Source organism: Dendrobium catenatum, unplaced genomic scaffold, assembly GCF_001605985.2.
Source record: "Dendrobium catenatum unplaced genomic scaffold, ASM160598v2 original_scaffold_71536, whole genome shotgun sequence".
Taxonomy (NCBI): Eukaryota; Viridiplantae; Streptophyta; class Magnoliopsida; order Asparagales; family Orchidaceae; genus Dendrobium; species Dendrobium catenatum.
The window spans coordinates 1,404,128-1,421,360 of NW_021389983.1; the positions used below are offsets into that span (position 1 = coordinate 1,404,128).

The following is a 17,233-nucleotide window of genomic DNA, read 5'->3' on the forward strand; positions in this document are numbered from 1 at the left end:
GAGTCGATGGTTCCTTATGAGTCGATGGTTCCTTATGAGTCGATGGTTCAATTGAGCTACAAAATAAATCAAAAGAAAACCTAAGAGTCGATAGTTCCTTATGCCAATCATTACAAAATTTCCTAGTAACATATTAGGGCTACAAGTAGACAGCAGTCAAAAAAGGAAGTACTAGTGTAAACCTTTCTACTCCCACTTCCTGCAAAAAAAGTTAGGCTTTCCCACCATAACAAGAGTTCCAATAGCCTGCAAAAAAGAGATAATAGAAAAAAGCAAACTAAGAGCCAAAAAATATGCATGGAAATAACCAAGATAATCCTGTAAAATAGAAATCTAAAAAACATAATGATGATATAAAATGAGTGAAAGAAACCTGACCAAGCTTGTATAGATAAGCCAACATTTGGCCACCAAAGAGCTCACATTGATCAAAATTAGTACACAACTGCTCCAAACAAGACCAATAAAGAATCAAATAATGTTGTTGGCCATACTTAGAAAAGAAGCAGGAGACCACATGAACCCCCAACTGAACTGAAGACAAGAATAACACCAAAGCCACAACAGAAAAAATCCCAACTAAGGAATAACTAGATAGACCAAAGAGGACCAGCAAGCCGCCCCCAACCAAAGCAGGACAGAAAAATAATAACCACACAGCCAAAATCCTGCTGCATCTCAAGCCAATACCTAAACACAACCTTACAGGAAAAAAAATACAAACGAAAAGATCTGATAGCATAAAATAGAACAGTCACTAACCCCAGAAAAATACATAAACCTCAATACCCCTATCACACAATTAACCAATAGGATATGCAAAAATAAACACAACAAATAACCAAAACTAAATAGAGGTACATGACACAAGACCCCAGAACTCCAACCAATGCCAGACCAACCAATGAAAACAACCAGCGACAAAGAAAAATCCTGAAGCAGACCCGAAAACCCCACCAAAAGGTCCCTCTCATGATAGGAAAAGAGCATGCAGAGCATCAGGAAACCACACACCACAATTCCATCCAAAAAATGTGTTAATTATGGTGAGATTAAGCCTATATGGTTACTCCACCATAATATGCACTTCATACCGAATGTACTATTAATGACTTAAGTCATAAAAGTGGATGAATGAATCCATGTTTCATCACCAAGCAAGCCCGGATTAATCTATGATGGTTTCCTATGTGCCTCTTGACTTAATTAGTGCTATGTCTTGAAATGTAGACTTAATGTGGTTATTCTAATAAGTTATCCTAGGGTTATGATTCATTCGACCTCATGAGGTAAGTCTAGGAAAGCAATCAAACCAAGGTTGGTTGATGTGGGAGGCTAAGTAAATAATATAAGATATGCTCTTATTTAGAATTTCTACAATTTTTCACATTAGACACCTTCAAATTGTGTGTGTGTGAGTGTGTGTGTGTGTGTGTGTGTGTGTGTGAGAGAGAGAGAGAGAGAGAGAGAGAGAGAGAGAGAACAAAATTAAGTCATTTACGCCTGATTGCCAATTCTAAAACTAAAAGAAGAGCCAGGTGAGCATTTTCTCACTATTTTACATAAATCCTTTTCCCTTAATCAATTTAATCACCATTTTAATTTAATTTACTGGAAAAACAATACTGCCAAAAATTTTAAAAATCAGATTTAAACTTTAATATCTACACTTATGAAAACATTAAAGTCTAAAGGCCAAAGCTTTTCACTATTTAAAACCATGGATTTCATCATGAATTTGGTTAAAATATGAGAACTTCTCACCAAATCTTTACCAAATAAATTTGTAGATCTTCTAAACAATTTAGTAGATTTATTTAAAGTGAGTGCTTTTGGGGAAGATCTGTCTGAAATTTTTCAGACAAATTTAATAATAAAACTAGCAAAGTAAAAATAGGTGAACCTATTTGATTAAATGGCAAGTAATTAGCAGTGTTTATCAACCAATCAACAGCCTAATTAATGTCATCTAAAGTGGATCAATTAACCTCTTAATTAATTAATTAATTCTAAGGCTAATTACACTAGAATTAATCATTTCAAATGAGAAAAGAATTGTTCATTGTTTAATTTTGCTTGAATTTTTTCTTTGATTGTTAGAATATTTGGTTTAGCTCCCAAAGTGGCAGGCAAATGATCATATGTAGTGAAAATGATTTCATTGTGGTGGGTGGAGATGCCTTTTGTTCTTAGTCCACATGTTAGAATTCATAAATATCTCTACATATGAAAGGTTTTCTACTCATTAAAAAAAAGTTATCATTTATCTCTTATCTATGATATCATTTATCTCTTATATATATGTGATGGTATATAACATAATTTCAAGTACTAGAAGAAAATTTATGTTCACATAGATGCATCAATTTTTTTCCTATTATTGGATTTGATACAACAAATTTTTAAATTTTTACTTATAAATTTGTTATTTAGAGGCCTTGCATGTCTTATAGCATGCGACTATGCATTTTTATTAATAGTTTTTTCATATATATCCTGGAATAATAATCAAATACTTCTAAGACAATTTTGATCAATTTAATCTAAAAAAATGTGCTTAAATATTAATTTTTAATTATAGTACTCATATTTTCTCAATCTATTATAATTAAAATTCTTTAACTATATTTTTTGATCTTTTAATTATACTTTTTTATCATTTTGATAAACATATAATTATTATTAACATGAATAAAACCAAAAGTTATATTAATAATACCTACTAAAACAATTAAACAACACTTATAATTGTTCCCTACCATGAGATCTATAGCTTTAAACAAATTAATCAATAAAAAATACACTTATAAAAATGTTTTTTGAATAAAAAATATGACATAAATTTAAAAAACCAAGTGAAATACATAGTAATTAATGATAATTATTTACCCAAAAAAAATAATGATAATTGTGGAGTCTCATGACTCTCATCTGAAACCCAATTTTAGTAAATTTCAGGTGGCTATATTTGGGAAGGAAAGATTCTGCATGTTAAGAACCTCATTATTTTCCAAAAAAAAAAAAAAAAAGAAACCTCATTATTGCCACGAGAGCAAGAATAAGACTAGGAAGATTGCATTTATAGGGTTTTTGGAAGCATTCGTAGCTTTTCCCATCAAATCTCAAGAGCGGTGATGTGAAAAGATGTGGAATATTGTGTCTGAGTCTCCTCTAATAGTTTCTTTTCATTTTATGTAATGAGAATAATTTATTTTTATTATATGTAGTTAAGATTTTTTTATTATTTTTTAGAATTTTTTTTTTGGAGAATTTAGGCATTGAGCTTGACAGGGATTCGTTTGGGACAATTTTTTTTATTTCAACAATAGCTTGTTAGCATAAAAATTTCTCAAACAAACAAAAGAAGCAGTGATCAAAAACTGTCTCGAACGAAAGGTAAGAGTTAGAGGGAGATGAGCTCAAATGTTGGACCTGATAGTTCTAGAGAAGACAATTAACCAACCAGTCAAAATAGTTCAGTCTATTCTTATTCTTATTATTATTTAAGTTTATGGCAATCATTAGTTGTAGAAAGGCATGTGGTGTTTGGGGGCCTATGAGTTGAAATTAATCATTGAATATTGAATGAAAGTTTATGAATTATTCATAGTTAAATGATTGCACCTAGTTCTTTGTTTGGCATTTTTTTTCCAATTGCAATTGAAATAAAAGTATTGTGTATGTTTTCTCTAGTTCTCCTATCATTTTTTTATTAAGAATGATGACATCTTCATTTTAATTCTATAACAACAACATCAACATCAAGCCTTAGTCCTATTACATGGGGTTAGGTACTTGAATCCTTTTTTTCTCCATTATTTCATGTTAAGAGTCAAATTCTCATTTAAATATAATAAAAAAATTCTTTTCTTATACTTTCTAATCAAATCTTTTTAGGTTTACCTCTATCTTTTCTTAGCATAGGTCAAATCTAATATGTCAAATCTATTATGCATTATAGGCCTCACCACCATTTTATAGAAGTTTTCCTTAAGTTTGAGGGATACGCGACTTTTTTGTCATACAAAAGGCTCGATGTGTTCCTCCACTTTAACCGTCCAACTTGAATTCTACTAATAACATCCCCATCTATTTCACCATCATTTCGAAGAATATACCCAAGATATCTAAAATGTGCACTCGATCCTTTTAATGACTTGATCACCCAAAGCCACAATCCTCTAACTAGATCTATTACTACAAAAAATTACACTCCATGTATTCAGTTTTTGATCTACTCAAATGAAAACTTTTATACTACTCGCTCTAAAGTTCACTTCCATAACTCAAGTTTTCCTTCAACTCCCTCTTTAGTCTTATCAACAAGAAGAATATCATTAGGAAAAAGCATACACCTAAGTGCATCCTCCTCTTGTAAAGGTGTAATATGAACATTCATGACTAAAAGTAAAAAAGGTATGGGCTTAAAGATGATCCTTGATGTAATCCAACTAAAATAGGAAAATACTTGATCAAACTAGCGTATGTTTGAACAGAATTAAGTAATAACTCATGCATGCATATCATTAATAACTTGACTATAAGCATTATTAACTCCTTCCATTTCTAGAACTCTCCAGAGCACTTCTCTTAGAACTTTATCAAATGCTTTCTCTAAATCAATAAACATCATATATATATCCTCCTTATTCTCTATATACTTCTCCATCAAACCTTTCAATAAATATATAACTTCTATAGTAGACCTACCTGGCATGAATCCAAATTGATTTTGAGAAGCAATAATATCACATTGCAACCTATGTTCAATAACTCTTTCCCATAGTTTTAATGTATGACATATTAACTTAGTTCATCTATAATTTACACACTATAGTGCATCACCTTTATCCTTTAAAATAGGAATCAACAAACTCCACTAATCTGACATCTTTTTAGTTTTCAAAATAATACTGTAAATTTTTATAAGCCATGAATTTTTTTCATTTCCTAGACATTTCCATACCTCTATTGGAATATCATCAGAACTAAAATATTTTTCATACTTCATTTTCTTTAATAAAGTCTATCACAATCTTTATTGAAAAGCTTGTCGAAATATCTCATCCATCTATGTTTAACATCATCTTCCAGTAAAAAACATTTTTTTTATCTTCATCCTTAATGTGCTTCACTTGAATTACATCATTACTTCTTATATATCTTTACTCAGCAAACTTATATATACATCTTTCACCCCCCTTAGTACCTAATATATTATACAATTCATTAAAAGTAAAATTCTTTACATCACATATTTCTTTCTTATACTTCTTATAGGATGCTTTATATCTTTCTTAATTTTCAAAACTTTTATATGTAAACCAATTTTTGTAGCAAGACATTTTTTAAAAATCTTTTCTTACACCAATTATTTTTATTATTATGAGCTTTTTTTATACTCCAAGCACATCATTTGTAATATTCTTAATATCACAAATATTTTTTTCTTATATAATATTATTCTCCTCATACATGGTCAAAAACTTAATATCTTGAATCTTACTCCTAAAAATATTTTTGTCAGTGATCTTTAAATGCTCCCATCTAATTCTAAGATATAATTTTATTTTATTTTTCATATTCCACCCCTTCATCTTGAATTATAAAACTAATTAATGATGTTAAATACATAAATTTTCACTCAAAATAACTTTATAACCTTTGCAATTTAAACAACCTATTTTTCTTATATGCGATTGAACTGATCATGCCACCTTAGCAATCCATGACAATTTTGATCATATCAATAATGAGTAGCCAACATAAATAGTAATGTAGGGTGGGGATTTGCTTTAAACAACTAGGGAAGGGAAAGACCATAGATGTTCCTAGCCGAATTCTTGGATTTGGTTTATAGCATAAGGTCAAGTTCATTTTAGTTCAACCCTTAAGCTAGGCCAAATGGGTTAGATTTTCCTGGACATCTAGCCTAAGGTCTTCATAAGGGTTTTGCCAAATTTGGGAAAGTACAGAGTTCTCTTAATTAAGTTTAGGTTAGATGAACCATAGTTAGGTTATTTAGATTCCATGGTCAAATTAACTTTGACCATGGCCAAATGACTTGAGCTTGAAACAATTAATTAAGTCCCAAATAAACCTAAAGATGACTATGGTTATTTAAAATAATGCCAAAGTTCAAAAGGATTTGGATTTCTTCAAAATGGGTTTGGGATAGGGAAACCCGAGATGGGTCACTTGAGCTCCTTAATAAAATTAGGTTTGATCATTATTAGGAAGGATTGAGGTTTAATATGAGCTCAAATGTTCATAAAATGGTTTAGGACTATTTGAACTCAGACCAAGTCCATGGGGTTTAGACTAGTTAATTAGACTTGAATTTAGGTAAAATTAAGGATAGAGGTTTTGGTCAAACATACTTTAATCATAAGCCAAAGAGGTTAAATAATGCTCGATTGTTGACCAATCGGATAGAGTCAAGTGTAAATTTTGTAATATTTTCTTATCTTAAATATTAACAAAAATGTTATTTTCAGTCGTTGTTGTGCAGGAATATCTCAGAAAAAGGGGAAAAATCAAGTATTAAATTATCATCGCAGCACTTCAACTACCAGTGTTGTAGCGTCCACAACACCTCGATGCCATATCAGTATATTACAACATCAGGGCTATAAAAAATGTCAATTAATTTAGCACCTCAATGGAGCCAAGTTTAGTGCCACAACACTTCATAATGCTGCATCACCAAAAATCAGTACATTAGTGCCGGAGTTTCGGGAATTTGAGCGCCAAACTGTATAACGTCGTAGAGTAGAATTACATATTCAAGAATCACTACACTCAACTTTTTCAGTGTCATGAAAGATTAGTTGACAAAATGAGAAGTCGCACTTACTCAGCCAAAAAATGTGCCAGTTTAACCAATAAACGTATCATGTCAGTCCAACATTGCAGTAGAGCACAATTTGTAGTAAAGAAATTATGGAGTGATGTGCATTATATGGAGTGTTGTTCACTATTTTGTACTAAAGGTTTTGTCCTCTTTTGTGTTTCTCGCTTTAATTAATATGGCCTTATGCCCCTTTTATATATACTATATAGGATAGGTTTATATCCCTAAAAAAAATTACCTAACTCAAGACTTTGAATACTCATATGAATGATGCAATGGTCTACAAGCAATGTACATGCATTTTATGAAACAAAAGAAAAAAGAAAAGAAAGAATGCCCTATGAAGTGAAATTTAGAAATAGGGCCATTTTATACTAGATATGCAAGAAAACATTACAATTTATTTTATCACAAAATTGTCATTACATAGATGTTGGATGGATAACAAAAATATGTTGCAAGATAGTTAAGCAACTATTAAAATTTATTAATAGAGCTTTTTTAATGGCACATACATGTGCTTAGTGATTGTTATATGCATGAATCTAAATAATATGTACTCAATAATATTTCTCGAAAATTTTCCTTTTAAATAAATTGGTTATCGCTCCCATACTAGTATGTGCTTGAAAAATATAACTATAATAAATATCAATATCATAAGTAGTAGTTATGTCCACATTGGATTTGAGATAGAACTTTGGGCTTCATAAGAATTTTGTAGCTAGTGTTTAGAGGAAATGAACCAAGTAAACAAGCAAAATAAATGCCTTTTCTCTAATGTAGACAAATACTGATTGAGAGAATCTCCAACCACTTGACACTTTCATTAAAAATAAGAACATATAAAACTTGTACTCTCTCCTTGGCCTAGGCTTAGGGAAAGCTACATCAACACTCTAAAAAGCAAAAGTGAAAACAAACAAACAAATCAAATCAAATATTTCAAGCTCTGTCATTCTCTCTACCCACTCTTGCCTACATGACAAGATAGCTTTTGTTCAAGTCCCAAATACAAGATCTCTCTCTATGTAGCTAAGTTAGTCAACCATAGCAAAATGAAAATTTACAAGATATATATACAAGATACCAACTAAAAGACTAGCCACTAATAATTTGGATAAGACTGATGATGGTGTTGATAATAATTAAGTGATTGCTCACTTCCAATTAAGCTCATCGATCTCCTTCCGGGCATTAATATGCTGGTAAGACCAACTTTTCAAGTGAAGCTATTGGATTGAGTGAAACTATATAAGCTTCATGTATCCAATTAAGATCGATCTTATTATATGATATTGATGTATTGATTGATCAAGATGCACAAAATTTTTGTTTGGCTTCTGAGTTCCAGCATTGTGCTATATCTTGGGCTACCTTAGTGGCATCAATGGATGCCCCGAGCAAGCCACGCTTGGTGAACCCTACTGCATAGAGACCTCTCTCTCCCTTCCAACCATTAGGAAATGGCCTCTTCGGCAAACCATCAGCCTCAGAGAAAAACTCGCTATCCTGTCATGAAAAATCATCCAATTTCACAAATTACTTAGTAAATTAATAAGAACCTTAGAAATATAACTTTAATTGTACATTTTTTTGGAATGATGAGTGCCAAGAAATAAATTCAATATAAGCAGAACCCAAACTTAAAACTTTGAGAACCACTTTAAAATTTTTTACCAATTAAATTAGTTAGCACCATAACTTTGATGCACCATTACCGTTAATGACATCTATATGACTATGTCCCATCCTATGAATTTGAAAAATACTCTTCATTTTTAATGAAATAAATTTTGAGTTTATTTATTTCTTGAAAAAGCTAAATGACATATAAATTCTAAATGATGATTAAAGAAATACATGTGCTTTCATGCTTAACATATTTTTGTCTTCTTTTAGGATTCATGAGATACTTTTTTAAATATCTTTCCTTTTATTTATCTTTATAAAAAATAACATTGATACTTCCTATTTCTATATACATTTAAGGATAAAGGGATCTTAAAAGATATATGCATTATATCATAGTAAAATATGATAATCTAAGAGATAAGCTATGCTTATCAATGAAACTTAGCTTATTTTTGAAGATAATGCAACATGAAAAGGAATTTCTTAGTGTACCTTTAACCAAGAGGGCACATTACTTCTGTACCCTGTGGCTAAGATCACAGCATCAAAGTCTTCTGATCTCCCATCCACAAACTCAGCCCCTTTGGAAGTGAATCGCTTAACTCCTGGATAAACCTGCAACCCAAAACAATCAAGAACCACAATATTAATATGATTTGTAACCAAAAACATATATAGGAATACAAAATCTCACTCATATCTCATGCATGAAATAGAGTCAAAATACAGTAAATTGGAAGACAAACCTTAATGTCTCCAGACTTGATCTTGTCAAGGGTGCCAACATCTAGAACAGGAGTCTTGCCAGAGATGGCCTTGAGTTCGAGCGGACCAAGCTTGGGTCGACGGAGCCCGAACCGTGTCGTGTCACCAAACATGAGCCAGGTGACGAATAACAGCAAACGATCCACCATTTGTACAGGTAGCCACTTGAGCAGCCACATGCACAGCCCAAAAGTAGACCTTCCAAGCATCTCTCTAGGCAGTATGTGCACCTGTTGTTAATAAATTAATCAAATTTTTTAGAAAGAATGTACTGCATTTGTTGATCTTGCTTCGGAAAATAAATAAATAAAGCAGTAAATTGATATGGTGGAGTACAGTCAATCTGTTACATGCCACTGAAAATGATAATTTCACAGGATGACTTGACCAAACTTCTTATACAGATCAATCAAAGTTCTTAGTACAACTTTGATCAACCAAGAGTAAGAATCTTTAAAGAAGAGAGTGAAAAAAAATATCTGAAAGACGTCGAGAGATAGAGAGAGAGAGAGAGAGAGAGAGTAAAAGAGAGAGATGGGAGCCTTCTCTGGCGTGCAGATCATGAATCCGAGGAAAAAAGTAAATGAAGGGTAGTTTTCATGGAGAATCTAGCTAGCTTTCTTGGCATGCCAAAACTCTCTCTTTTTTAAGCTTAAGTACAAGCCAAAAGTGCACGTGTATCCTTCTTTCAGCTTTGTTCTCTTAAGAAACTCAATGCTATCAAATCAAATACCTAAAATATTATGAATACTGTAGTTCAGTTAATAAAAAAATTTAAAAGAAAATTTTCATTGGATCTCATCTGTATTAAATTCTAATTAAATTAGAACACCGACATTAAAATCTTCGAAGCGACTGAAGCTTAGCACTGCAGATTATATTGGCAATATAATGAGGTATTTCTCACAATCAGCTTAAACCATGCTGCAATAAGTATTTGAAGTAAACCCTCATAAGTTCTGGGAAATGCACTTACAATATTCAATATTCATTAAGATACCATTAATTTGAATATTTCAATATTGGTTCAATATTCAGAAAGCTTCAATTTATTTACTCAGTTTTTTACCACATTCTATAGAATATCAGAGGATGACAATTTGTATGTTAATGACTTGAGGCATTCTAGAATTTTAAAAACTAATTCAAAAAAAAAAAAAACATTCAAACAGAAAAATCTGAACAAATCTTCATGGGGGAAAAGTCATCAGTCTATTAGGAAACTATTTATAGAGAGACCAAACTGGAACTGTTTCCTGATGATCATGAGACTGGAGAGAATATTTTGTCCGGCGTCCGAACGCATCGAGAGGTCAATCTGGAGGTGTCAAATCATCCAATATATTATGCATTGGGTAACGTAACACATCCGGATTGGCCTCAGGAAGCGCCCAGACGTTGCACCTAATAATTTTTCATGAGAGTGACCCTTTCCTTAAATACATTTCAATCAATGGGTCATACATGTTAACACATTTTTATATTGCCATATATACAATGGTAAAAATGTTATATAGTATTTATTCATTTTTAATAAAGTACTCTAGAATATATAGTATATAAATGAATGAATAAGCTATATATTAAAATTATAATGACTTTAATTATGAGTGTCATCATAAATGCAAGAAATGTTAATGAACATACCGCATCCCGCACGATGATCGTCGGCATGGCGTCATAGTTGCAGAGATCATGGCATACCTCCATGCCTGAATTGCCGCACCCAACCACCACCACTTTCTTCCCTCTAAATACCTCTCCGCTTCGATATCCACTAGTATGCACAACTATGCCTTCAAAATCCGACAACCCTCCGATTGTCGGTATCACCTCCTCCGCATTTTCCCCCGTCGCCACCACCAACCACCTCGACACATACTCCCTCGCCCACCCACTCCCCTCCTTCACTGTCTTCACCCTCCATAATCCCAATCCTTCATCAAACTCTGCCTTCACCACCGCCTCCCCAAACACCGACCGAACTCCGAACGTCGCCGCATAGTCCTCCAAGTAGCCAACAAACTGCTCCTTAGTAGGGTAAGTAGGGAACTCGACCGGGAACGGCATGAGCGGCAGCTGACAGAAGCTCTTAGGAAGATGAAGGCGGAGTCGGTCATAAGACTTAAGCTGCCATAGAGAGGCGATGCAGTGTGAACGCTCAATGACTAGGCTCGGAACACCTTCTGCTTTCAGGCAAGCGGCGACGGCAAGGCCGGAGGGACCGGCTCCGACGATGATTGGCCCATGGACGTGGATGAAGTCATGTGCTAGCTTGGCTTCCATTTCTTTAGAGTAGTACAAGTTCATGAGATAGTGAGGAGAGAAGAGTGAGATTCAGTGTACAACTAGTTATAAGGTTAGGGTTTTGGTGGAGAGGGGAGAGCCTGTAAACATTAACGTACGTAAGATATTTGTTTTGTGGTTGGAATGAGCTTTGTTTGTACGTTCTCTGCGAGAAGAGAGGGAGAATCCCCTTTAATTTAGGGCTTTGGGGGTTTGAGCTTAGGCAGCGAGGGGAGATAGAGAGGAGGGGCGAGGGCCTGTATTTATATTGCTTTCTCCTGCTAAATTTTAGCTAACTTATCAAAAAGTTAAAAGTTAGAAAAAAAAAAAAGAGAAATATAAATATCAAAATTATTATTTATTACAGTTCATATTAAAAATGGCTTTTCTCTATGCGACTGGCACTGAAATTGATGTATTTATCACTGATAGAAATTTTTTTAACAAAAAACTGAGCAAGGATAATAGTAATCATGATTAATTAGGAACTAATGATGATGTTTACTAACTTAATCACTAATTAATGTAAATTAGTCGAGTTTCTTTTGCTATCGCAAAGCGAATCAGATTCTGGTTAGTGAGGACCACTTGCTGTAATTTATTTTAGTGCAGAAGGTATATAGGAATGTTTAGGTAAGTTCATTAGCAAAAGCAAAGGTAAACTTGTAAATTAGATTATGCTTTTTGAACTAAGTTTATGTATTCATTAATTCTCTACTTTAAAAGTAAATATACATTTAAAAAAAGTGAAGGCTTCCTTTGAGACAGTTTTTTTAATGTTTCTTAAAACAAATTTTTAGTTCAAAAATTAAAACTTTTGTATTAAAAAGCTGCTTTAAGAAGTAGTAAAAATCAGATGCAACAACAACAACAACAACATCAAGCCTTTATCCCACTACGTGGGGTCGGCTACATGAATCCTTTTTCTCCATTGTATCCTATTAAAAGTCAAATTCTCGTTTAAATCTAATAAAGAAAGGTCATTCCTAATAATTTCTAACCAAGTCTTTTTAGGTCTACCCCTACCTTTCTTAACATAAGTCAAATTTAATACATCTACTCTCCTAACCGGGTCATCGCAAGGCCGCCGTTTTATGTGACCAAACCATCTAAGACGACTTTCTCTAATCTTATCTTCTATTGGAGCTACTCCAACCTTTTCACGTATATGCTCATTTCGTATCCTACTCTAAGGGTAAAGCCACTTATCCACCTGAACATCCTCATCTCTGCCACACTTAACTTAGTATTATGCTTCTCTTTTAAAGGCCAACATTCGGCACCATAAATCAGATGAGCAAGCAAAAATTATGATTGCACATATAAGAGAGGGTGGGGGTGATCGTCGCTCATTTGGATTATCAGTGAAATGTCTAACTACCTACACAACTTCCCCTTCCCTGGAGCAGCCCTCTAATGGTGATAGATTATGACAATACATTATGTATTGCATAAAATTCATTCTCATAGATCTTAGCTTCTTCTAGCTTTATCAAGCTCCATAAGCAATCCATCCATGAGTTATGTTGGACATTGAATTACTTTCAAAGACAGTAAGTATATATATCCTCATGGCTTCTATCTTTGCTCAACTTTACTATTTCCCATATTTATCGTGAAGGTAATGCTTGTGCGGATTGGCTTGCTAATTTTGGTTCTCAAAGTGATATTCTACTGGAGTATCATGTGCCTGAGCAGCCTGTTCCTCTTAAAGGAATGATCAATCTTGATAAAATTGGTTTACCTTATATTCAACACATCTAGTTCTATGTTGTGGTATTTTTTGTTTTGGTTGGTGAGCCGTGAGCTGGTTTGTGGTGTTTTCAATTGGCTGGTGCAGGTTTTTTTTTGGCCACTTCGTTGCTGGGTTACTGTACTTACTCTGCTGGTCTCACTACAGGAAAAACGCTGAAAACCGGCGATTTTTTTCGGCGGTTAGTGTAGATTTACGTAGCCGTCGGTAATACCAACGGTATATAAACCGCCGGTGAAAACCGCCGGTTTTTGCCATTTTTCCTGTAGTGTCTTTTCATTCCATGTGGGTGTGTATTTGGCAGAAAGGAAAGCAGTTTATTTTATGTTTTCTTACTAGGGGTTGCTATCATTTAAGGAAGCTTCAGGTGTTTTGCTGGAGCAGGTTGATTATTTGGGGGGTTTCGCTCTTCTGTCTGTCTTTGTCCTTGATTTACTCCTTTAGTAGTTATGTGACGTGCTGGAGGTTGCAGGTCTACTGGGTTAAAAACTTATGTAAGTGGATTTTTCTTTTCTTAGATCTTTGTGGGTTGTTTTAGAAGTTTTGGGGAAGAGGCATTACCTGGTTATAAGTTGGTATGGCTGGAACCTGATGGACTTTTTGATGGGTTATATTTTCATATGGTATCTCCTCTATGTTACTGAGTTATTATCCTGTCAGTTTTCCTATCCTTCTAATATTTATGTTTTGAGAGTTCTTTTTAGGGGGTTCTTTTCTTTAATTGTCCGGAACATCAACGACTGCAAGGTACTCATTTTTTTGGTTTTTTATTTGCTTTTCTACTTTCATTATCAATTTTGCAGGAAGACTGTGCTGAACGAGATACATCTGATCTTCCAATTTTGGGTGTTGTATCTTCACAACGCGTGTTCTTATTTATGTTATTTTTGTAATCTTAGGATAAGGAACCACCAGCTCTTAGGTTTTTCTTCTTTTTTCATTGTAGCTCTTGAGAGCATTAGCGAGCTAGAGGATCCTTTTAAGGATTTTTGTAACTGTTTTACCGATATGAACGCGTAGGCCCCTCCGTGGATTTTAACCAAAAAAAAATCCTCATGGCTTCTAATACCCTAAATATAATCTCAATAACTTTGCATAATTATTATGACTCCTACATAACTCCAATCCACTCGATGTTACAAGTGTTAGATTTTTTTTTTTTGGGAGAGATATTTCAAAACCAAAATGCAGTGTATTGTTGCTATTTTTTATTAACCCTTAATTTGATCTATAAAAATCCTCAAAATTATTTCGAACAATCAAATCACCAAAATCCTTATCCATTTTCTTTGTTTGACTAGTGGTGCCAAGAGTTTTGAAATATTGCCCTCTGCTCACCAATAAGAAACTTTGATGGTAGTAGCCAATGCAAGATCTCACTCAATTGACCTAAGTCAGTCCATTGTGGGCTGACCTAGGAATGGTATCATTTGATTCTTTTCCAATTCATGAAAGTGATTGATTTAAACCATATGATGCAAAACTTATTTTGATAGGTATTAATCAAAATGGTTATAATATCCAAATAAAACTCTATAAATATTTCTATACATTTATCATAAATTTAAGCAAATATAACATTCATAGATCATAGAGAATTGTGTAGATCTTACAAATGTCTATAGTACTAGTTAATTGATTGTTTCTAATTTTTTCTCATTCCACCTTCTGTGCCAACTTCTAGGTCACCTAATATGTCTTCTTTTAAGAAAAATAGTAGTTCTTATCACCTTCAGTAGCCTGACATTTCTCATCATTGGACAACCATCACCATGAAGTCTAATATTTTCAGAAGCTTGCTGACTCCAAACATTTATCAATCTAGTGCATGTTGAGTATGAAACCATTATAATTTGGCATTAGAAATCCATGATTCTAATCACCCAATGCCCATTATGTTTCACTGATGAACAACATTCATTATTGTCTTATGTTTAAAGATGCTTAACACCCACCACTACACGATGCATATCATCATCTAAAATCAACTATAAAACTCAACACCTTCAAGCTCCTTATACAACTATCATAGGAGGCACTCTCTTTAGTTCAAGTATTATAATATGTTAATTAAAAATTCTATAACTTTGGTGAAGGGTGGCCCTTTATACTCTTAAAATATAATTTTTTGAATTAATTCAACTAGATTTCCTATAATGCCCCAAATAATTTTAGCAAATACTTCATTAAATTTGGAGATGGTAAAATCAACTTGATTGGCTGAGTTTTGAATTGATTGTTTTTGTTTAATTGAATTCATAATGGATCAGAGATATACCAATTTATTCTTATATTTGGTCAAGTAGTTTAGAGGTTCATCAATATTACATACTCCCACTAAATAGATCATAGCTGACACCATCAAGCAGTTTTGTGAGTACTTAAAATATTTTAGCATTATTAGGATTTGACTAGTAATCCAACCCCTAGAGTAGTGACATAAGATAGTGACTATAATAATTTAGATAAAGTTATGGGTTTAAGACATCTTTAAAAGACCCTTCTTAGGGATTCTATTTCCAAGACAAGGAATTATTCATCATTCATGGTAGTGCATTCTCAATCTCAAACTAGTAGATCTCAATCATGGGGAACACCTGATCTAGCTATTCTATCTAACACTACATAATAATTCCAAGAAGACAATCTCCACATTAATGAAAGCATTTAATGACGTCATCTTACTATATGGCTAAATCATGCATCACTGCATAACATGTCTTTCATAATTATTATGTGATGATTACAATTCTTGGGCTAATTGTTACTGTTGTGTTGGCATATAAATGGTGATATCACAACATCCGATATAACCCAAGCACATCCCATTCATTCACAAAAAATCCAATAATTTTTTTGTAATGATCACAATTACAATTCTAAAGCTATAGTGATAGAAACTAACATTAATGATAGCTTTTTCTTTTTCTTTATAAAAACCCTTAAATGCATCTTCACAAAGGGTTTATTATTTGTTGTTGCAAGACATGAAAAGCAATTACACCAAGAAGCCCTCAAGCAAATTTCTTCTCATCTTGGCCTAGTATTATTTCATTCTTTCCCATTTCTCTACTCCCTTATTATAAAAGCCTCGAGCCTTGTAAAACCAATGTGATAATAATAAAAGCTTTAACTAGAGCATTATCATGGTGGATATAAGTAAAGATGATTAAACCACTTTAAATCTCTATGTTTTCATATTTCATTTACTTTCTCTACTTTACTCTCTCTCTCTCTCTCTCTCTCTCTCTCTCTCTCTCTCTCTCTCTCTCTCCTCTTAGTAACTTTGATTATAGAGAATTCTTTTTGCCTCTAATAAAACATAGTAGAACTCTCTTACTATGTTAAGCAAGCCCACTATTTTCCATCAACACTCTAATCACGTAAATGTTTAACAATAATAAGGGCAAGATAACAAAGTAGGTAGCTAGTAGTTAGCACAAAAGTAGTAATAACTTGTTCTCATAATATATAACAAAAGTAGTTATTAAAGCTATCAGATAACCAAGGATGATATACTCAAGTTGTTTAGAAACTCGATCAATAAGGAATAAAACTATCCAACCTTATGGAAAGAGTTGGTTATGAAAGAAAAAGTATTCATGCAATCCTAGATAGACTCGTAAGATTATTATTCATGCATGATAGTGTTTCCTTTATTAATTTCTTCAATACCAAGTTAAGATCACGAAACAAATTTAGGGGCATGTTTGGATCACAGTGCATCAAAAAATTCATTTATGCCAATTACAAACTAATAGCATAGATCATCAAAAGTCAATTGATCACACAGGAGTGATAAGTTCATCCATTTTGAAGATAACATACTATCAAAATTACCCTTTTTTAAAGAATTTGAGAGATATATATAGTCCACATAACAAAAAAAATTGGATAGATATAGAGATATAAATCAACTGAAGTGAATCTAATTATAATTA

At 32.9% G+C, this 17,233-nt stretch overlaps 1 protein-coding gene across 1 annotated transcript; it reads right to left on the bottom strand.

The window, feature by feature from the left end:
• Positions 1–186: 186 nt before the first annotated feature.
• On the bottom strand, positions 187–12,506 carry LOC110108948 (indole-3-pyruvate monooxygenase YUCCA2-like; the record flags this gene model as incomplete). The annotated part of the gene is made up of 7 exons (XM_028691807.1): positions 187–246; positions 374–534; positions 8,179–8,365; positions 8,981–9,103; positions 9,235–9,483; positions 10,901–11,515; positions 12,477–12,506. Coding segments are annotated over 7 exons (1,425 nt in total), but the record flags the coding sequence as incomplete, so codon positions are not given.
• Between the last annotated feature and the right edge of the window lie 4,727 nt (positions 12,507–17,233).